This window comes from Rhyacophila brunnea, unplaced genomic scaffold, assembly GCF_057557595.1.
Source record: "Rhyacophila brunnea isolate RB1 unplaced genomic scaffold, BYU_Rbru_1.0 scaffold_10, whole genome shotgun sequence".
Lineage (NCBI taxonomy): Eukaryota > Metazoa > Arthropoda > Insecta > Trichoptera > Rhyacophilidae > Rhyacophila > Rhyacophila brunnea.
In genome coordinates, this window is record NW_028232752.1 from 8,786,064 (window position 1) to 8,809,233 (window position 23,170).

General features: G+C 36.6%; 1 protein-coding gene across 1 annotated transcript; it reads right to left on the reverse strand.

Annotated features, from left to right (window-relative positions):
* Nucleotides 1–259: 259 nt before the first annotated feature.
* Nucleotides 260–12,812, reverse strand: LOC147078861 (methylthioribose-1-phosphate isomerase). The gene is made up of 7 exons (XM_085950587.1): nucleotides 12,448–12,812; nucleotides 12,260–12,358; nucleotides 10,052–10,188; nucleotides 7,962–8,170; nucleotides 5,871–6,034; nucleotides 1,813–2,014; nucleotides 260–780 (listed from the first exon to the last, which is right to left on the reverse strand). The coding sequence occupies exons 1-7, from the start codon at nucleotides 12,577–12,579 to the stop codon at nucleotides 650–652; spliced, it is 1,074 nt and encodes a 357-aa protein (XP_085806713.1). The 5' UTR covers nucleotides 12,580–12,812; the 3' UTR covers nucleotides 260–649.
* Between the last annotated feature and the right edge of the window lie 10,358 nt (nucleotides 12,813–23,170).

A 23,170-nucleotide genomic window follows, 5' to 3' on the forward strand; every position in this document is an offset into this window, starting at 1 on the left:
CACAATATGTATGTGAACAATCGTTTTCAAACATGAACATTATAAATAGCATTTAGAGAAGCCAAATAACCGATGAGAATTTGGAGTCGCGCCTAAAATTGAAAACTACAAGTTACATACCAAACATACAGACACTCTCCAAAGAAATGCAAGGAAGGTCCATTGTTCACATTAGTTTTAAGGAATGCGTGAAAATTGTATGTAACTCATTTTCTGTAAAAATTATGTTTATAATTTCAACAATAAAAAACTTATATTTGCGTTAGTTTTATTCGCAAAATCTTCTTCACTTGATAAATAAACAATAACATTCACTGAAATAAATCATATTTATAAAAATATATGTAGGTATGGCTCTCGAAAAAAAAATTAACCGTTCTGATACTCATATTTGGCTCTTTTGGTCTAAGAGTTTGCTGACCACTGGGCTAAAGGATGAAGGGACAAATGGTTCAACAAAGAAAAGCATGTTGTGTGGTTATAATAATATTAAATTCGGAATTTATTAACTCCATATAAAAATATTCATATTTTTTTTCATACAAAAACAATTTCACATTATCCAATTTTGTACTATCTATATTGCTACCTATAATAATGTATTTACATTGTGCGTTACTTTAAAACAAGTTTTTAGATCTTGGCACAATTAGGCATTGGACTTATGAAGACTGACGGCCTCGCGTAAGCTTTCGGGGCTGAACACTCCCTTTTCTGTGATGATTCCTCTGATTAAGGCAGCCGGAGTTACATCGAATGATGGATTCCAACAACCGATCCCTGCAAAAAGAAGATACAAACGGATTCTATATTGTTAGTGTTGAAAAACAAAATTCAATGTTAGGCAAAGATCGTTTTATCGAACAGGTTACTAATACTAGTGATTAAATTAGCTACAAGTCACTTCCAATTGAACAAGTTTACACAATATTATGCTTTTAGCTATAATTGCAATTGCTGCAGCAGTGAGATCAAAACATCTTGTATTATTCTGCCCTTCCAAGGAAGAAGGCAGTAACTCGCAAAATTTGTGAAATTGAGTTATGAATGCCATCCGTTAGGTAATTTTGAAAGCTATATATTCTGTTTACTTTAAAATCAGTATTATCACTAAAATACCGTTAAAATCCTTAGTGAAAAAATAGACATCTTCTAAAATAATACATTTTTTTTTAGCAAAAAAGCAGGAATTGCTCCTATTCATTGCAGTTATTGCTTGTTTATTATTACTTTGTTTGTATTTTAATATCATACTAAAAAAAATTACCACCGTTTTTTATTAATTCACAGTACTAGAGTATGAAAAAAAACACATTCTGTCATTTATCTCGAAAGTGTGTGAGAGTCAGTTACTGCCTTCTTCCTTAGAAGGGCAGTATTGTCACAAGCCTAAAAGAATTAGCAAATCATGGCATTCAGTGCTGTCAAAGTAGAAAATATTATTTTTTCTATAGTTATCAATACAACCTTACTAAAAATGCTCTGGAGTTCGAAAACTAAAAATAAACAAAATATAAGAACCGTAAAACCAACTACTCATTATATTCCTTTTATCATAATGTATTCCTGTGTAGGTATACCATGTAGTTCCATCTCTTTGAATATTCATATTTCGTTGAATGAAACTACAAATTGGCCTCAAACTACTTGCGTTGATCTAAATATTGTCTAAGAAATGATTACTAAAAATTTTACTGCCCTCGACTTTGCCCCGTTTTGCAGCCCGAATATATATATATATAAATACAATGACAAATCTTGAGCTTTATAGTATAGATATCCATTATCTTATTCCAAGTATAATATATTTACCTCTCGCTGCGATCCTATGTTCCCCGACGTGCGTCATTTCTTTATCAGGCCGTTCCTCTATTGTGATATGATCACCGCTCACAATGGACATATCAATTGATGTAAGTGGAGCCGCTACGTAGAACGGTACGGAATGATGTTTTGCAACAACTGCAATTTGATACGTGCCAATTTTGTTAGCTGTGTCGCCATTGGCTGCTACCTGAAAATATTTCAAATAAACATGATGAGAGAGACACTTGGTTTTAATTACATTTGAAAATTGAATAGATGGAAATACACTGAAGACAAAAAAAAACTGTCTAGAAAATAGAGTCTGAAAAAGGACTAATAGGAGAAACATTTTAAATCATTTCTAAGGAATACAATAGTAATGGGAAGTGGGTTGCCTAAGGTTTAAATCTTAAGCGTCGAGATATATGGGACAAACTTAAACATGTATTATAGAATATTATGTTATTTTCAATAGCAACACTTCTGTATCATATTGAGCATTAAAGTTTGTTAAGTAAACCAAATGCATAATTATTCAATATTGGTAATATTTGAGGACACTCACTATGCTTTGAATTTAGTGGGGTTTAGGGCCTGACTGCTGTAAAGTAATAAAGGAAATCCGGCTTCAAAGCCTTATTTCATGATGACTAGCTTTCACATTTATATCTTATTAATCCATTCTGTGGTCATTTCCTTTCGACACATTTAGTGCGGCATTAGCATTCATACATCTAAAAGTACACTTCAATACATTATGTATCTCTCGAAAATTGTCTTTGCAACGAGCCCGAAACATCGAGGAAAGGATGAAGAGCACGCAGTGACAACCCAAAAATCTATTACTCCAATATATTGTTTTGTATTGAAACATTATTGACTCAAAAATTGTGCAATTGACAAAAACTTTGTTTCAAAACCATTACCTACTATTATGTCTTAATTTTAACTGAAATATGAAATGTACTGAAACTTCATAACACATGTCTTAAAATACCAAAAACTTTATTAAAAGCTATTTTGGTTTTATTACCAACATAAAGAAGACAAAATAGCTGTCAAAAATAAAAATGACATGTTTATTTTTAAATTCTGCCCACTCAGTATTTTATGTATTCCAAATTTAAAATTAGCTCTAGTCAAATATATTTGAATATTGAAATGTTATATTTTCGTTAGACATATTTATACAGTGGTACATAATTTCAGTGCAGTTATGTAGATGTGTTAAAAGATTTCAAAATAACAAAATTCCGAATGAAAAATATCGGTACTGCTCGGTTATGAGGAATACAGCGGCAAACACATTTTGAAAATAGCTGACATACTGGATTATTTGTTAGGTTAACCTAAGCAAACCTAACCTAACCCAAACTAACAAATAATCCAGTATATCGGGTATTTTCAAAATGTGTTTTCCGCTGTATTCCTCATAACCGAACAGTACCAAAATATCTTCTTTCGACCATGTCCGATCCTAATCATATGGGCGTCCACAGAGTAGAGATTTGTATTAACAGATTTTGTTTTTTACGAGAAATGGATGTCAGCCACTTGCTCAACCTATTAGGTCCATGCCCTGACAGACACAAATTTAAAAATAATTTGTGTACTTGCCCGACCCAGGATTCGATCCTGGGATCCACGGCGTTATAGTCCAACGCTTAAGCCGCGCGGCCACCATGGGTGTTCTATCTAGTTTTAAACAATTATTATGTCATTACTAGCAGAGCCAGCTGTCTCGCTAGGTCTTGCAGACAGCTTGTGTCATTATAATTAGCCAAATTTTTACAGTCGAAACTGAGATGGTTGGACTGCGCTGTGGAAGATTTTGCTGGCTCGCGCATCTAAAATTGGCTCGTGTGCGGCAGTCATAAATCAAATCTTGTAGGAATGTCGCAAGCATGTTGCATATTTGACCACGCACATAGGAGTTTAGCGACATCGACGCACATAACTCCTCGAAATGTCAAAGTAGTCAAACGTCAAAAATGCCATCAGAGTATCAGACGCCGAAACAGCGATTATTATGTATTGGTACCGCAGAATTTGAAGTAGTAGGCGACAATATTAGGTTCATCCGTCAATTAGGCACGTCTTCTAGTATAGTTATATATACATGGATATTGTATACTCATTTTCTTGAACGAGGTAAATGTTGTTGCACTCATCTGCCATTTAGGACGTGGATATGTGTAAGATATGGCGACTGCCGAGGTTGATGTTTGAATACGAATGGGCTGAATGGCTGACACGTAGCGCGTGTGCATACGTAATCGCAACTAAGACGGCGAGCAGCTGGCAGGTGGAGTCACAAGTGATTTGTTGCATGCAACACCAGATGTTCTTTTCAAACTAAAATGTTTCATTCTAGCAGTGTGGGAAGGTCCATAAGATAACGTGTGTTTCGTGAATAACGATTATGTCACATCGACGTATTCGACATGTTGCAGACAAGACAAGTCGCGAGTTGGCTAAAGGACCAAAACAATCAGAAAGTAGCGGCACCGGATTGTCTGGTATAGAGAAAGATTTTCGAGGAGAGAAACACCCTTCATGAGGCCAAAAATGATGATGATTTAAATAATCTAAATAATGATGATTCATCGTATTTTACTGGCAATCTATGTATAATAATATTTCACATAGAGTTATAAGCTATTTTTGTATTGTAATTTGAATACTTTAGTTCCGGTACTAGCCCAACATATTACATTATTATTCCAAATGGTCAATGTATGTAGTGAACAATTGAACAACACCATTCACTCATAAGAAATTCAAGTTTTAAGGTTAATTTTGGACATATTCAGCATTCGAAATAGAAAATTTTACAAACCGGAGAATTCGGCAATTTTCCTATAATATCTAAGTGCGTTCGATTTTTTTGTTATATTCCCATCTTAAATGGATAAATTTAATATAATAAGTCTTTAGATTTCTAACATGCATATCTATTGCAGATTAGGACGGACAAAGTTTATCAGCGCCGTAGGCAAAGAAATCTAATATCTTCGAAATGTCCGGTCGCAAGTCGATGTATTGTCCACCTAGTTTGGGATTATGTCTTAATCTTTTATGATGCAATTGGAGTGACTTCCAAACCGCACTCCGGTTAATTTTGAGCCCTTGCCATATCTATACATTTAATAATTCACAGAAATGAGTTTTTGGCAGGTGCACGCGATAATAGTATGAAGTTTGCTACAAATGAATTAACTAGGAGCTAATTTAATCGTGAGTCTGTGTAACTGTTTTTTTTACCTTCATTTTGTCATATTTAGGCTATTTTCTTGAGAAGGTTTCCCTCAACACCTCTGAGTTATATATAGGTGAGTAGTGTGTCATTTGAACATACCGTAGGGGTTGCCACCAAAAGCTGGTAAGTCAATAATTTAGGTATTTACAGTTAACAACGGATTATGTATGTATGTATGTGTTTTGTAAAAAGGGCGAATCAACCATTTTGCCGAAATCAAGATTTTAATGAAAATACAATATGTACCCCACTAGCTTTGTTGTGTAAAAACGGCGAATTATATCTACACTGGAAAGTATTTAAAAACGATAATCGACTAAAATTAAATTAATTAAAATTACGAATAAAAAGCGAATGCGACATATTAGGCCTTTTAAAATATTATATAATAATGCCTATTATAATGACAGTATTCTTTCTAAGCTTTATTATAAACTTGTTAGATATTTATAATCATCCACAGGTAATAAACAAATAAATGTCAAAAGTTAATCCTCCAGTAAAATAGAATTTTGGTTAATTCGCCCTTTTTAGAAAACACCGACGATATATGAAAGTGAATGCTAGAAAAAAAATTCAACTCATCCGATATATAGAACATGTAAATAGAGCACAAGAAAATTAGCATTGTACCTGATTTTAGAGGGCATGTCAAACTTTCTAATTGCAATTTCTCCATAACATGATTTCGAGATTTACCAACTTTTGGCAGTAACACATGATGCCAATGAATAATTTTTTTTTTTTATACTGGGTGTGGAAATCAAGTGTTGTTATATTTGAAACATTGTGCTTCGATATTTACCCTATCAGCTCCGACAACCACGGCAGAGATATTTCTAGTCCTCATTAACACGGCAACCATACTGTCCACAATCAGCGTTGCAGGAATTTTTTCATGAACTAACTCGTACGCTGTCAATCGGGCCCCTTGATTATATGGTCGTGTTTCTGTGCAATATACATGTTCTGGAAAATAAATATTTTACTATAATAAACAAATTTAAAGTTTAAAAATCATCGATGGAAATCGATCAATAATGAGTTGCCTCTAAGCTGGAGCAAATGGGTTTCCGCAGCATGTAAGTGTGTCAGCAGATTCTAGTTTATACCAACGGATTAGTGCACAGATTTTGTGTAACCAGTTTTTTGTTTGCGCGTTTGGCGTGTGGGCCTACTACGTCTGCTCAGTAGAACTTAGTAGCTACCTCCCGGTAAAAAACGAACTACGTTCTGTCAAAATAGTCGCTAGCTTGTTGGCTTCTCAGCGAATGGAAAGTTTTGTGTGTCATCATCACAATCGCAGTGGCTGAATCGCCCGCATTTAAATTCGCCAACAAACAGCTTGTAAAGTAGCTCAATGTCATTGACGCATTAGCAACCAATAATAGTGAGTAGTAAATATTACTTTTAACAAATTTTCTCCGAAACATACAAAACAGAATTAACTGAAAATGAATTCAATTCTTCTTAAATACGGCTAAAAGTATTAAAAAAAATGCACTGTCGTCGTGTTCTAATATATTCTAAAAGTTTCAAATGTCTAGCTAGTCAGGAAGTTTGTTAAAAATCTTGGACACACAAGAAAAAATCTGTACCGGACAAACAAGAATATGAGCTAATAAAAACGTGGTAAAATAACACAACAGACAATCCCTTGAAATAGTGTAAGTTGGTACTAAAAATTATTCTCAATAATTGTATTGTTTTATTACTTACTTACTAGAGAAAAAATAAGCTATATTAAATTTCATGCAATCTTAAGTTTGATAATAAATTGTTTTATGCTTCTATTCAAGGATTATTATTGTTTATTTCAGAATGACATTTCTGAATATTATAATACTTGGTACTTGTAGACACTTGTGGAGATAATAATTCCTCCTTCTCTAGAAGCCTTTCCTCATTACAATGATAATTATACAATTACATTATCAAATGTGGTGGCATTATCTAAACTAAATATATAACAAAGATTTATTTCTATTGTGGGTGATAAAAATGCCACACAGTTGAGAGAAATGTAAATAACAGTTGAAGATAAACAGATGTCTCTTTATTTTGCAACAAATATACATAATAACATGTTGCTTTTTGATATTCATTTATGTTATGAACTAATACTTTAAAATCTATTTAGGCAATAATTCTAATTTCTTTTGACAATTTATAAGAAACATTTTAATCTTTATAATTCATTTATTAATTTAAAAATATGGTACATTTAATTCCAGAAACAGATTGATATTACGTCAGATGAAGTCATACGCTATAACCATCAAAACATTCAATTATAAAAACTGACAACCTACAAAAATATTGTTTTAATTACGTGTTGTAGCTCCCTTCCAATTTTCTCTCAAACTTCTTGGCAAACATATGCAATAATCAGGCGATCCAACAATACATTCTTTGACTTTTTCAATTAAAATTTCATGTTAACCAATAAAAACAAGGAAAATATTATGTGAGCTCACACTAGCAAAATACGTGTAAATTTACAGAAAATAAAAACCTTCTATCTTGTGTGATGTGACTTTTGTATGGTTCTGATACATTTAAACGCCAAGTAAGACAACATTGCATACTTTTTACCTTTGACTCGAGCTTATGTAAACTTGCATGTGTTCACGTGAGGTGATAATAGTCTATATCTGGCTTAACAGAGACTTATTTTATACACTATTTCTTTATGGCTGCCATATATTGCATGTACATGTTTGGTCCACGTGTTTGCCATTATGGGAATAGCCAAACGGAACACTGCTGCAGCAAGTCGCACATGTTACAAAAATGTTCACAGCTACCTGTCTAGTGCAGAGTCAGTGATAGGTTAAACTATTTTACAAGATTTTTGAAGTGGAGTTTAGTTGACGGATTATTAAAAGAAATGTACCAATTTTGCTGGCAGCATGTAGAGATCTGATGACACCTAAAGCAGTTCCATATCCGGCGGTTGCCAAGGATCCCGTATTACAGTGTGTTAAGACACGAACGAAACTGTCTCCGGTTGAATTTGACAGAATTGCTTCAGCACCGAACTTCCCTATCGCCTTGTTGTCGTCTATGTCTTTCTGCAGCATTTGTTCAATTCGGTTTATGAATCTAATAAAAAAACAAGAATGTTTTTATAAATAAGTTGTCATATTATTATATCATAAAAAAAAACAACTAAAATTAACTAGGAAATGTGCACTATTTTATACCACAGACATTAATTATTGTCTTTTGACAGGTGACAAAAACTATTATGTATTGTTTTATATAATATGTTGAAAAGATATGTTGGACAAAATATTAATATTGTCTTATATGAAAAGTATTTGTGCTTATTATAAATAATTTCTTTTGTGTTTTCTAATGGATCTGTTAGATAGATCATTATTAATCTAACATATAAGAATGTCTAGTGAAGTTTATGTTTATGGTAAATGTTTGAGTATTTAGTTACAAGAATAAAAACAAAAAAACAGAGAATAATTATTATGAATGCTGGCAACAAAATTTTGCCTTCTTTTATTTTTGTTATATGTGTTAATACATATTGGTCATGCTGGTAGTCGAATGATTGATGGGATTTTTTTAAACGATAATGTGAAAGTAAAAGTTTTCATTTGAATTCATTAAATGAGTAAGTATGAGTAGTTAAAAATATTGGGCATAGAACAATTTGGTGCCACCATGACAACGGACATCTGGGCACCAAAAAAATACACATATGATATGGACATACGCAAATAGAAAATCAAGTCTAATATAAAATATCTACCTATAATAAGGTGAGGTTTATGGTTGTTGCAGACAATTAAAATCTTGTACATTTTTCAATATAAAGAAAACCAAAGCAATAAAAACAAATATACGTGAGCTCACATGAATCGAAAATGTGTAAATTTACAGAAAATAAAAACATTCTATCACGCAAGGTTGGTGGTGTGACTTGATCCCCATTTTTAAAAAGCATTACACAATAACATAGTAACATAATATCAATTTCTTCAAGCATTCCATTCATAATTAGCAGCACTCAGATGTCCAGCGTCCATGTGACGGTGTCGAATCATCCCATTTTCAAAATATTTTAAAATAAAGATATAGCAGACTTGCATGAGTGGGTCACATTGAGAGTGCCTGATGACAGGAGGATGTAGCACCGAGGAAGAAGACGAGACATAAAATAGAAAGAGTTCTTCCATTGTGGGCATAACTATAAACTTAACTCTTTCTTTAAAATATGCTAGAGATTAAGATCTTAACTGTGTGTATTTTAGATAAATATGTCGGCTTGCATTATTTATAACATGGAACACGTTTCTTTACAAGTCAATGTTAGTACATGTTTAAATAATTGATTGTTATTAACCTTTTCTATACCATCAAAAACAAAATTTCGTGCGTTACCATGATGTAGACTCACTTTACAATTGAGAAATTAGGCATTTTAAAAGCTAAATGATAGCTTCAAAAGGTTATGTGTGTTTTAATACTGTTTAGTCATTGTTTTAAATTGCATTCTGTGTATATCACATGCAATCAACATAGAATTGTAAATAATAATCGGACATAATAAATGTACGTCATAACTAAACCACGGAGTGTCTCAACCTGTTTTAAAGTCTTCATTGCTGTTATCTACACATTAATAAGCTGCGAAACAAAAGACTTTTTGGTACAGTTCGATTATGAGGAATACAGCGGAAAACACATTTTGAAAATAGCCGATATACTGGATTATTTGTTAGTTTGGGTTAGTTTAGGTTTGGTTAGGTTAACCTAACAAATAATCCAGTATATCGGCTATTTTAAAAATGTGTATTCCGCTGTATTGCTCATAACCGAACTGTACCAAGACTTTTTAATGACATTTAAGTCATGTTAGAAAATTCAATATTTGTTAATTCAAACAATCATTTGGGTGCAATAGGTTAAACAAATAAATATTATTCTCGAGGTATTAGTGCGTAATTATGTGAGTAAATACTTTACTTCTCTTTCATGTCTTCTGGTGTTATAGTCTCATCATCAAACAGGGAGTTAGAGTATGTTATAAGATCGTCAGCAGCTAGTTTAATATTAACAGCCGTTGGTCGGGCTGATATAAGGTAATTTAGCTTTCCTTCGATCTAAAATAGTGCAACCCAGATAATACACAATATGTAAGTTGAAACCTTAATACAGTGTATATTACTTATACATATATTATAAAAAAAAAAAAACAGTTTGCGATAATCAAAATGTTAAATTAGCTGATAAATACTTAAGCCAGTGTACTCATGTAGGTATATAATGCAATTTAATAATTATTATCCTCGTATTTGTGGTGTCAAATGTGGTCGTAATTAAATACTTCATTGTTTATTACTTTGTTATAAACAACAATATTTACGGCTCTAGAATATTATTAATTCATTTTCCAATTGAGATTACAATCCCGGAAGAATTTTTTAGTATTATCCAGTGGCGAAGGGTGGAGGTAGGCTGTTAAGATTCAACATAAATAGTACTCACTCAGTCCAATGACATTAATATGGACGAAGCATCTGGGAATAAAAATGACACTCACTTTTTTGTCGGGTCAGCCGAATGGCATAATCTGTTCTAACGCCATTACAATAAAGGTGATATTGCTATAAATTCCCGATGCTTTTTGTTGGGTCTGCCGGACGGTTCGGCTCGAACGGGTTCGCTCAAATGATCATTGACACTAGAAACACTGTTCTAACGCCATTACAATAAAGGTGATATTGCTATAAATTCCCGATGCGTGATATCGCATAATGGAAATTGCGTGACGTCTACCTATACATGTGCGAATGTCACTGTGCGTGAATTTACTTACTAGCTACTGTATTGAATGCGTTGTCCATTAATAATGTCATTGACTCTGTCAAACGTATTTGTTTTCTGAGTTTTCGAGTGGTAGAACGAGTGTTCATGATGAGGAGGGGAGAGGCAGGAGGTCCTCAATCGGTGATCTTTTGTTCAAGAAAATCAATAAAGTTCGTGAAGATCGCCATCCAACAGTCCATGTGCTCGCAATTTTGATCCCAGACGTCAGTAAATCTACCATACAAATGATTTTCAGGGAAAAATTGGGGTATGCAAAGATGCGTGCTCGTTGAGTGCTCAAAATGCTGACGGAAGCTCACAAGCAAAATCGTGTGAAAATCACTCAGGTCTTATTGGCCCGTTTTACTAACCGAGGCGAGGTTTTTTTGGATGCTATCTTCACAGGCGACGAAAGATGGGTTCACCACCTACCCCAGAGTCAAAAAGGCAATGACATGGCGCCACTCCTCTTCACCTCGCACTCGAAAATTTCGTCAGGCAATCTCAAGCAGGAAAATCATGGCAACCGTGTTTCGGGATCGAAAAAGCTTAATTTTTGTAGATTTTTTGCCTCAAGGGACAACCATTAACGCCGATCGTTATTGCCAAACATTAAATAACCTCCGAAGGGTTATCCAAAATAAGCGATGAGGAAAGCTGATCAAGGGCGTGTGTTTGCTGCACGACAACGCTCGCCCCCACACAGCTAACATCACCACTGCGTTTTTGGACTCATTCAAATGGGATGCCCTCCGTCATCCTGCTCATAGCCGGCTTGGCGCTGAGTGATTTCCATCTTTTTCTTCACCTCAAGCAACATTTGGCCGGAAAACGCTTTTGAGACTGAGGAGGACGTGGAGGAAGAGGTGAGAACATTTTTGAGGACGGTTGCGCTAAAGTTCTAGGGACAAGGAAATCGAGCACCTAGTGACACGGCTCACCAAGTGCATCGATCGTAACGGAGACTGTGTTGAAAAATAGTGGGGATATGTACTTAAAATGTTGTATGCTTTTTTTGTAAAAAAGATTTTTAAAATAATAATAAAGGTCTTTAATTTTTGGACAATCCTCGAACCTACATACTATACATATTTTAATCAATATTATGCTTGTAGGTCAAGATAGTAATATTTATAAGTTGCTAACAATGCTTACGAGTCGATTGCTTTTGAGGTTAAATTATATTATTATATCGTATATTTTGTAACAAATTTTTTTAAAAGTTTTTTCAATATTACTGTGAATATAATTCAATAATTGATAACAAATGGCAACATAACGGTAAAATTAATATGATTAAGTATTATGCGGTAAAATTTTAACCTCAAATATTTGACAAGTGATAACAGAGATATGTTTACTGACCTCTTGTCTCATTATCTTTTTATCAGAAATGGTTTCATTGGCAAGTTCCACAGCTAGAGACAGGCATCCGACGATCGCGATGGCAGGAGCGCCTCGCACCTGTTCAATGAAAATAACAATAGCTGTAACAGATGCTATCATGCCAATCTTTAAATAAGTCCAATTACGAAAGTTAACAAACTTCTCACCTGCATTTTATTTATAGCTTTCCACCCATCCTCTACGCCGGCTATTACAACATATCTCGATTGTCCAGGTAACAACAGTTGATCGAGAATTTCTAAACTTCCTTTCGCGTATTTTATTGACTCCAAACTCATCTTTGTCGGAGTTTTTAAAATGTTTCGAGATAAGAAAAAAAATAAAAAAATTTAATCGACACGTGTTACCAACTTCACTATAACACTATGCGATCAACAACAAGCGCGTATCAGTCATATGAACATAATAAATAAAGACACTATTTTTAGAGATATTTTTAACTCCTAACTAGTATTCAGGAGGTTAAGATTTAAACGTCGCTCCACTGACAGCGGCCGAGACATTCATATGTAATGTTTCCAGATGTCATTCTTATAATTTCCCCAGTAGTCTTCACACAAAAATATCATTTCCCGCTTCGTAAAAAACCTTTTAATTTATAAAAATTATGAATTTCCAAATCAAACTGATTAAGAGCGTACTTCAGTGAAACGGCAAATAATTTTCAACAGTAGGTGCGACGAAATTTCTCACTCGTCGTCAATAGGAGACGGAAAGTCGAGGTCCGCACGTCGATTTGTTTTGTCATGGCGTCGGATGAAAATATTCTTAAATCGTGTAGATGATTAAAAAACTTTACGTACCTACCTATTATTATTAGTAAAAAGTTAAACGGACGTATGTTGGATTTTTATGACAAATTATATTTCGTTCGGCACGCGCCATTTGTACAAAATCTTTTTAGACCATGCTTATAGAGTAAGTAGCTTATAGAGTAAGTATAATAGATAAAGTAAAATATATATATTTTTTTAAATATTTAACAATATCATAGTTTTGAAAAATAGCTAATGTTTTTCGAACACAATAATTTATTAAAAATATTAAGGTGAGTCGGGGTAAGTGTAACTTTGGGGTAAGTGTAGCTACTAATATATCTCAGTATCTACTACAAATTGGATGATGTCTATCATGTCATGTCATCTATGGAAAGGTAATAGCAAAGTCACCGATTTATAAAAATAAGGTGAGTCGGGGTAAGTGTAACTTTGGGGTAAGTGTAGCTACTAAGATATCTCAGTATCTAATACAAATTGGATGATGCCATCTATGGAAAGGTTATAGCAAAGTCACCGATTTATAAATATAATCAGAAATGGTGTCGATACCATGTTTTTTGAGGTGACTACATGGATTATTCTCGAGACGACATTTTAAAGTCGACGAGTGAGATGGTAGCTGTTACTAAATTATTGTTTTAAATACGGAAATCTGCACAGTATGGTTGTAAAATTTGGTGAGTATGTGTTTTGATACCCTGCTTCACGTGTTGTTATCGTTTTACTTATTGATAATCATTTTAAAGCTTTAATCGAGTAGAAACACTTCCCCTACGAAAGTAAACGCGTGGGCTAAGGCCATCCTCCCACGGCGCAACTTATGTCCGTCGGAACTGAAACTAAAATTCCAGCCAGTATCTAGCTAATGTATTTCAATGGCGGCTCGCTGACGGCGAGACTGGAATCTCTCAGCTTCAAAACGGTCGCGAAGAGATGCGACATGCTAGTCGCGCGGTCTCTGAAGTTTCCAGTCACCGTAAAACAGTGGTACCAACATCATTAGATTTCGGTGAAAAATCATATTTTCTTACCAAAATTGGTTAAATATTAATTGGAAAATCAAAATAACCGTATGTAAACGCTGCAGCACGCGTGTTGTCAGTTTTTGTACAACACGGTTGATAGTTGAGATTGACAGTTTGAGGTTATGTGATTATTATTTCAACTGGGTTTCAGTAGCGCCGTGTGCGAAGCATCACATTGGTCAGTTTATGAGTTCCTTCACAAACTAGTTCCATCAGATTTCAGTTGCGCCGTGGGAGGATGGCCTAAGTGTGCCTTTGTTTTGTTTTTTTTTCCCTACCTTTTCTTCTAACTGAAACCTTGTGAGGTCTGAGTGGCAGACCTCGGTTTCCTGACTATTATTTCTAGGGTTCGGTCTTGTAAGTACATTAATGCCCTTTCCCGCATGTAATCTAGCTAAGTATTGAGCTGTTGAATTTACATTTACCTTCGCTTTTCAAACAAGTCTTTCGAGGGAAAACAGTTAAGAAAAACCCTCTTCCGAATATTGTCCTTATGGGTCCAACAAACAAAAAGTTCATCCTTTAGCGGGATGTTCGGCTTGAGATTATGATCTTGTGTGGATCATTTTATAACATCAAAGATGTTCGCCCAGTCCCTAGGGGGTATACCCAGTTTTCTGTTTTCCACAAGTTTAGCTCTAACCTGGGCTTTGAGCCCGAGTCTCATTCTGATGTACATTCTAAAGCTACCTAGTTTAACTCTTAGGGCTTCCAAACATTCTTTTACCTCTACCGCTAGACCGGCGGGGTCAGAGCACTGCCGGCCGCATCCGCTGTGGAAGAGGTACCTGTAATTGAGTGAGGAGGGGGTGGATCATCAGGATTTGGAGAGTCAGGGGGCATCATCTTATGACGGAGCCTAGCTTCCTTGCGCTTGTGCTTAAAATTTTGAATTTTGTTGGCAAATAGTGTAGGTTTCTTATGAGGCCCTTCTGTCAGTCTATCCAAGAAGGTCTCTCTGTATTTAGTTATGGTTTCGGCAATGTCGATTCCATCGTGTTTTGCATTGATGCGTTTGATGCTATGGTGAGGCTTGAGTTCGTAGACGATTCGAAGGCATCTGTTCTCTATTGTTTGCAGCATCTTTAAATTGGATTTGGTGATGTCAGTAGTCCAAATTGGGGATGCATACAGCATGGTTGGTTTAATAACCATGCTATATAGTGCCTTTTTGTTTTCTTCTGAGAGACAACTTCTACGGTTGAAGATGGGTCTAAGAACCCCCATCGCCATAAAGGCTTTTCGCCTGGCTTCTAATAGGTGAGGTGTCCAGTTCAATCTATGGTGAAGGTATACCCCGAGGTATTTCACAGTGTTACTGAATGAACAGGGGATGTCACAAACAGTAATTTTTCCTTTATAGGATTTTTGGCTCCGCGAGAAGAGAATCGCCTCCGTCTTCTCCGCGTTAACTTTAAGTCTCCAGCGACGGAAATAATCAGTTAGCTGTCGAGTGTCCTGTTCTAAGTTTCTAATCGCCGTGTCAGTCTGGCGGCTGGTGGAAAGGATGGCTGTGTCATCTGCGTATAGCGCCAGTGTGCAGTTGGCGGGATTTGGCATATCACTTATGAAATGATTGAAGAGCCTAGGCCCCATCAAACTGCCCTGTGGTACCCCTGCATCGATAGTGCGGTGAGATGAATTCTCCCGTTTGACCACTGCAAAAAGCGCTCGACCGCTCAAGTAGTTTTAGATGATTTTTGTGATGTACACGGGCATGTTTGTGGTAAAAAGTTTGTGGATTAGACCGTCATGCCAGACCGTATCAAATGCCTTTTCGAGGTCCAACAGAACCATACCAGTGGTCTTGCGTTGCCTCATATCGGCCATCACAATCCCGGTAATTCTGGAGAGTTGTAGGGTCGTTGATATACCCTTCCTGAAACCATATTGGGTGTCCGGGAGGACTTGATTGTGGGATGGGAGAAAGCGTCGAAGGATCACTTTCTCGAAAAGTTTGCTTATGCCATCTAGTAGACTTATAGGTCTGTAGTTTACAGCCAAAGAGTGGTCTTTCTTGGGTTTTGCTATAGCGACAACGTGAGCCGTTTTCCAGGTCTTTGGAAAGTATCCGCGCAGCAGACATGCATTGAAGATCTTAGCAATATGTATCCGCGCCTTCTCGGGAAGTCGTTTCAACATGTAATTTGTGATATTGTCTCGTCCGGGTGCCTTTCTGGCGATCAAGGTATTGATAGATCTAGAGATCTCGCGCGGTTCAACAATTTTAACATCATCGGGATCGATGTCTTCTTTCGCAAGTGCAAGAATTGAGTTGTTCACCAAGGCTTTAGTAGCTGAATCGGATTTTAGTATTATTGACGAACGCATCGGCAAGTGCGTCTGCTTTTTCGAGATCTGAGTACACGAAATTTCGACTAGTCGCATTCTCTCTGAGGGGCTTTATAACAGACGGGCCCGTTTTAATCGCCCTGGATAGTGCCCAGAGCGAGTTCCGCGGGTCGTCTGTATAAATTCTGCAGTCCTTGAGTTTATTGTCCCAATGCTCGGCTTGTAGTTCTGATACTATCTTCTTGATTTTACCTTGTTAAGTATTGATCTCACGTTTGATGAAGTGATTTGTGCGTCTAGCTTTGTTCCAGTCCTTGCGTAGCTGGTTTCTAGTATTGATGAGCTCTCTGGCCTCATCATTAAGATCCACCCTGATGGGATTTTTCTTGATTTTCGGAATATAGCGACGTCTCGCTGTGAGAATAGTCTCAGTGAGTTCGACGGCCGCTGTCTTTATCTCTACCTCAGTTTGAAAGGTTCTAGGCGTGAGATCAATGCATCGATTAATATGCCTCTTGAATAGGTGCCATTTGGCTTTAGAGTAGTCAAATTGGATTTTACTTTCTTTATCGTATTCGCCTCCAACTTCGAAATAAATTGGCAGGTGATCCGACTTCAGAGCATTAACAACTCTCGGGACACCGGTTTCTGGGGAGTTGTTTGCTATCACAAAATCTAAAACTGCTGGGTTGCAACGAGCTTGGACACGAGTCGGCTCGTCAGGATGTGAGATTGAGAAATCGTATTTCTCTGTAATCTTTAAGAGGGCATTGCCACGGGCGTTGTTGGATTGGCAGTTCCAAATCTTATTATGTGCATTAAAATCTCCTGCTAGGATGACTGAGCCTCTGAGGTTGGCAAGGTAGACCACCTCTGCCTCGCTCATTTTTTCTTTGGCATGCCCATATACCATGACGTCAAAGGACGCCGCGCTCAACTCTGTGTGCGTTGAAATATAAGGCGCGCGGGGCGTTATGTTCGTCATACGCTGTGTATGCTCGATTGTATTTCTGGTGATTCACCGCCAAAATTGCAAAAATGCGCGAGCGCCCCGCGCGCCCGATTGTATATGCTCGGCGCCAAGGACTTTAAAGTCAACATGAATAATAATTAATGTGCATTTTTTCCACATGTAAATATAAACGAAAGACAGATAACGGAGCTTACGACCAAGGAAATTACAAAAAACAGTTGAATGTGTAAAAAGACAGGATATGTCATATGGATATGACGTATAATCTTGTTTATGAAAGAAAAGAAGACAGTTTTAGCAGAAGTACAATATTACCCAAAGAGATTGAAACATCTTTTGCAGAAAATTTGCATACGTTGGAAATGCATGTCTCACAAAATAGTGGTCCTCGAATTAATTGGAGAGTATAATAATTATTAAAGAAAATAATATTAACACACCGTTTAAAAACGAAGTACCCGGACACAATAAAATTGGTTTATAGGGTTTTTTTTAAAAGAAGTAAGTTATTATTTAAAGATGATGGTTACTTAAACCCTAACGGCTAAAATTATTAAACATGTGAGATACCCGGGGTTCCAGCGGCTAGCTCAGGTGTCCATCGAACCCCGGTTTCACAAAAAAAAAAATTAAACGGTTAACGTATAAATAAAACTCGGTCTTTCGTGTTCGTGATGTGGTCTTATATTTTCTTCGATTTTTAGTTTCACAAATTTATATCTGGGTTTTTACGATTATAGTCGCAGGTCCTATCCTATTGGAAAACGCTTACTCACTTTTTTTCTCTTTTTAAATTCCTCAGACCCACGCCATTCTACAAAATGGACTCTCGTGATTGGCCAAATTTTATCGCATGATTTTGATTTGACGAATCACGAGGACCACCTCGGCGCAGGCACGCAGATATTTCGACGTAGCCGGCAAGCGCGGCAAAATTTATTATTTTTGAATCCTTATATTTAGTCTTAAAATTATCTCTTTCATCCATCATCATTTTTACTTTTTAAATTAAATTAAATTTATCTTAATTACACCTCCGCCCAATATGCGATTTTCACACACCGGACGAAGGCCTTTACCTATGAATAAAAAATACTTACGTGGTTGAGCAAGGAATCAGATTAGATGTTTTATGAAGCCGTTTCTAGAGGTCAGGGTTAAGTTTCGACTTATAGCTACTAAATGATTATTTTACACCGGGAGAAGCCATATGTCACACTTACCCCGACTCACCTTATTTCATTAAAATTATTCTCTATCATTCTCCTCCTGCACCATTGGGCGAAAATATTAGAGGTAAACCAGGTTATTCTATCGCCATTTTTTCAGTTAAGGTAAAAAAAGAATTAATTTCAATAAAAATCAGCTAAATAAACTATTGGTGGACATTTGACTATGTAGACTTTTAGATTTTTACAGTTGTAGTCGTCAGGTCCGTACCTATCGGAAAGGGGACGCTTACTAACATCCTTTTTTCTTTCTTTTTAAATTCCTCGTACCGACGCCATCCAGCAAAAAAAAGGACTCTCGTGATTGGCCAAATTTTATCGCGTGATCTTTGATTCGGCGAATCACGAGCCTGACCCTGGCGCCGGCGCGCGAGGATTTCACGCACAATGCGCGGCAAAATTTATTATATTTAAATCCTTATATTTAGTCTTAAAATTATCTCTTTCATCCATCATCATTTTTACTTTTTAAATTAAAAAGAAATACTTACGTGGTTGAGCAAGGAATCAGATTAGATGTTTTATGAAGCCGTTTCTAGAGGTCAGGGTTACGTTTCGACTTAAGCTACTAAATGATTATTTTACACCGGGAGAAGCCCGCCTGTAACAGGGGTGTATCATTCGCCCCATCTGGATTAAAGTCGAAAGGTACGCCCTGATCTCATCGGCCACCCATCCAATTCCTTGTTCATCCGTTAAGTACATGGCATGATAAACAGTTTATAAAAGAATTCAACTACAATCTAACTATTCTAACATAAAACTCTATACTTTAGCTCTATTTTTATTATTTTCTATATTTATTTTGGATTATTATTTTCAGCTCAAAGCAATGCTTTCGCGATACTTTTGAATAGGTCAGAGTTTGATTTAATTTCAGTGTAGTACATTTATTTTGTGTTACTTTGTTTTAATTAGGTTTTCTTGTTATTTTATTCGTTTTTATTAGTCAGCGGAGGGGTCGCAAAGCTGCAGTCTTTGACTCTCGCGCTTTCCAATCTTTCTTTTGTATTCCGAGAGGCTACATTTGTAGACGTTTGGCCCTCGTTCGGAATTATTACTTCGTGTTACGTTTTTCTTCTTCTGGTGCAATAGGAGCGTACCTCGTTTGGCGTCGTCTGCCTTTGCAACCAGGGCGTGGTAGTGGCGTTACTATTGAGCCAGGCTCGTTCCGAGCAGCGGATATCCTTCTGTGGAAAGTTTTCCACTCATCTGCTGGTCTCTGGAGTATCACCTCACGGACAAATACTGTGTCTCCATCTGTTCCTATTACTGCGGGCAAGGCATCGTATAGCGGTACAACGGCCAGGCTCGTCGACGGCGGCACGGCTTTCCCACAGGTACTAGGATGGATTTTCACAATAAGTATCCTTTTCCCTTTCTTTTTTTTTTGTAGATGGTTACACTTCGGAGGTACCTCTCGTTGTTTCACGATATCTTTCAGGCGTCACGTCTCTAGTCTCTCCATGAACCTGCGCGAGAAAGGAGAGTGCGCACTCTCCACACCATCAAGCTTTGGTATCATGAATTTACGGCTACGCTGCCTTTGGATGCGCTTACTTCGAGAGGTGGCTCCCTTTGTGCTTCCAAATTGTCTTCATCTGTATTTATTCTTTCTCTTTCTTTAGTAATTTATTCGTTCATTAGACTTCCTGTACTTTAAATTTATTCGAGTTTACTTTATTAATTGCTCCTACCCCATACATTAAATAGCTACTAATTTTATATAAAATCTTCCCATTGTACTTATGGTACTTACTATCACATTTAATATTTTACCCTAATACCCATAATTATTTTGCAACATTGTATTGACTGTATAAATCACATTGATATTAAAAATTGAAATATTCCACCCTCTCATTATATTTATTTCTGAATCAGTACACTTAAAACTGTGTAGTTAACTTTATTTTTAGTGAAACCCATTTTATTTAAAAAAAAATTGTTGTTTCGTTTTACGCGCCCGACATCCTATTCCAAAGGCGCGCCGCGCCGATTTACGGTGCCTCTCACGTTTTATTATTATTATTATTTTTTTTTATTATTGAAACCACCCCGTTGAGAAATTTACGGCTTATTCTCATTTTTTTTTTTTTTTTTTTTTATCACAAGCATACAATCTCTACTTTCATCCTTTTATACCTAATTTTAACTTATTATTAAAATTTAACATAACAACTAACACTTTGTCGAGTGACGCCTTATTATTCCCGTTCCGTTTTCGCTGTGTTAAATTTACGATTGGTAATTTGTAAAGAAATAATAGGGACGGTAGTGTACTATTTTCCTCGTTTCTCTTTGGATTCAAATTATTAACACGGCGTAACTTTGAAACAGGTTTCGCGCTACTGTAGAATATCGTCTTTCCCGTTTATAAAATTGTTTGCGATTTTCAATGTTAATGTTTTCGAATTCATTCATATTTACTTTATTTGAACGGAAAGAATTGGCGTCACTTTGCGGAGCGTTATTTTTAAAACTAGAATGTACATTTTTCTTACTAACGAACTTAAGATTATAGGGCTCAGAAAGTGGGTCCTTAATTAACTTTTTATCCGTAATTAGAAGAATTTCCGGATATTTACGATTATTATCTTCACTTTTAACTACACTGTTTACACTGAAACTTCCAACAGCAACTCGGCGTTCACCCTTGACTAGAGGGTTGGCGACTGGTCCTGCTTCATCTCCTCGTGGTCGAGCCTGCGCCCGTACAGCTTCTTCGATTCATCTCAGCTTGCGCGCCTTCTCAGCCCTCTTGTGAGGCTCCCTAGCCTCGCGTTTCCTTTTTCTCTCCTCACCGAACATCCCGTGGTCGACTAGGGTACACATGTTAGTGATACCCTAGGAAAATCGGCATTTTGCTCGCCGTTTTTCGTCGTGAGTGAGCCGTGGCCTCTACGAGCCCTCCTCGCTGGATACCGTCGATGATGTGTCTGGTCTCCATAGGTGGGATTTGTGCAGCCATTCGTCTGGTGCTACGGTCTCCAGCACGACGCTAGGCGCGGTCAGCTCCGTATGTGGACTGTCTTCGAACACCAGAGGGCCCTCCCGGTTTGATGTTGGAGACAGCACTTCTTCTTCGATAAGGGTTACGTCGGAGTCCGCTTTTTAGTTAACCATTTCTTGGTTGTTCCGGCTCCTGGATCGTAAACTTTTATTTAGCGTTCGCGGGCGTAAATTTTATTTCGCGGGTTCGGAAGAATCCATGCGATTCTTCGAGCTTCACGTTGCCAAGGGCGCCATTGAGATCCCCGGGGTTCCAGCGGCTAGCTCAGGAGTCCATCGAACCCCGGATTCACAAAAAAAATAATTTCAAACGGTTGGAGTGTAAATAAAACACAGTCCTTCGTGCTCGTAACGTGATATTGTTTATATTTTACATTTTCTTAATTTTTAGTTTTACAAATTATATTTGGGATTTTTACAGTTGTAGTCGTCAGGTCCGTACCTATCGGAAAGGGGACGCTTACTAACATCCTTTTTTCTTTCTTTTTAAATTCCTCGTACCGACGCCATCCAGCAAAAAAAAGGACTCTCGTGATTGGCCAAATTTTATCGCGTGATCTTTGATTCGGCGAATCACGAGCCTGACCCTGGCGCCGGCGCGCGAGGATTTCACGCACAATGCGCGGCAAAATTTATTATATTTAAATCCTTATATTTAGTCTTAAAATTATCTCTTTCATCCATCATCATTTTTACTTTTTAAATTAAAAAGAAATACTTACGTGGTTGAGCAAGGAATCAGATTAGATGTTTTATGAAGCCGTTTCTAGAGGTCAGGGTTACGTTTCGACTTAAGCTACTAAATGATTATTTTACACCGGGAGAAGCCCGCCTGTAACAGGGGTGTATCACTTGTTTACAAAAATGGAGAAAATTGAGTTTAGAGCTGTTATTAAACATTTTAATATAAAAGGGTTAACAGCAAAGGAAATAAAAAATGAGTTGGATTTAGTTCACGGCACATCTGCTTCTTCACTTGCAACTATTTATAACTGGTTAAATGAATTTAAACGTGGTCGTACATCAACAAAGGATGAACCACGCTCAGGACGTCCTGTAGAGGTGACTACACCAGAAATGATCAATAAAATCCACGATATGGTGTTAAGTGACCGAAGATTAAAGTTGAGTGAGATAATTGAGGTTACAGGGATCTCAAAAGGTAGCGTCATTTCTATTTTACATGACAAATTGGGCATGAAAAAAATTTCTGCAAGATGGGTGCAGCGTTTGCTCACAGTCGACAATAAACGCAATAGGGTGGTGGCCTCTAAAGCCCTGTTGTCGCTCATGCAACGCAATCCGGATGAATTTTTTCGTCGCTTTGTGACTGTAGATGAAACATGGATACACCACTATACTCCCGAGACGAAAGAACAGTCAAAGCAGTGGATTGCGAAAGGCGAACCATGTCCAAAGAAGGCGAAAACCGTAAAATCAGCTGGTAAGGTTATGGCTACTGTATTTTGGGATGCACGTGGAATTATTTTCGTTGACTATTTGGAAAAAGGAAAAACAATAACAGGGGATTATTATGCATCTTTATTGGACCAGCTAAA

Coding starts and splice junctions, on each gene's coding strand:
- LOC147078861 (XM_085950587.1), bottom strand. CDS start 12,579: ATGAGTTTGGAGTCAATAAAATACGCGAAAGGAAGTTTAGAAATTCTC. Junction 10,189..12,259: donor AAAAGATAATGAGACAAGAG/GTCAGTAAACAT, acceptor GCACTATTTTAG/ATCGAAGGAAAGCTAAATTA. Junction 8,171..10,051: donor CCAGAAGACATGAAAGAGAA/GTAAAGTATTTA, acceptor TTTTTTTATTAG/ATTCATAAACCGAATTGAAC.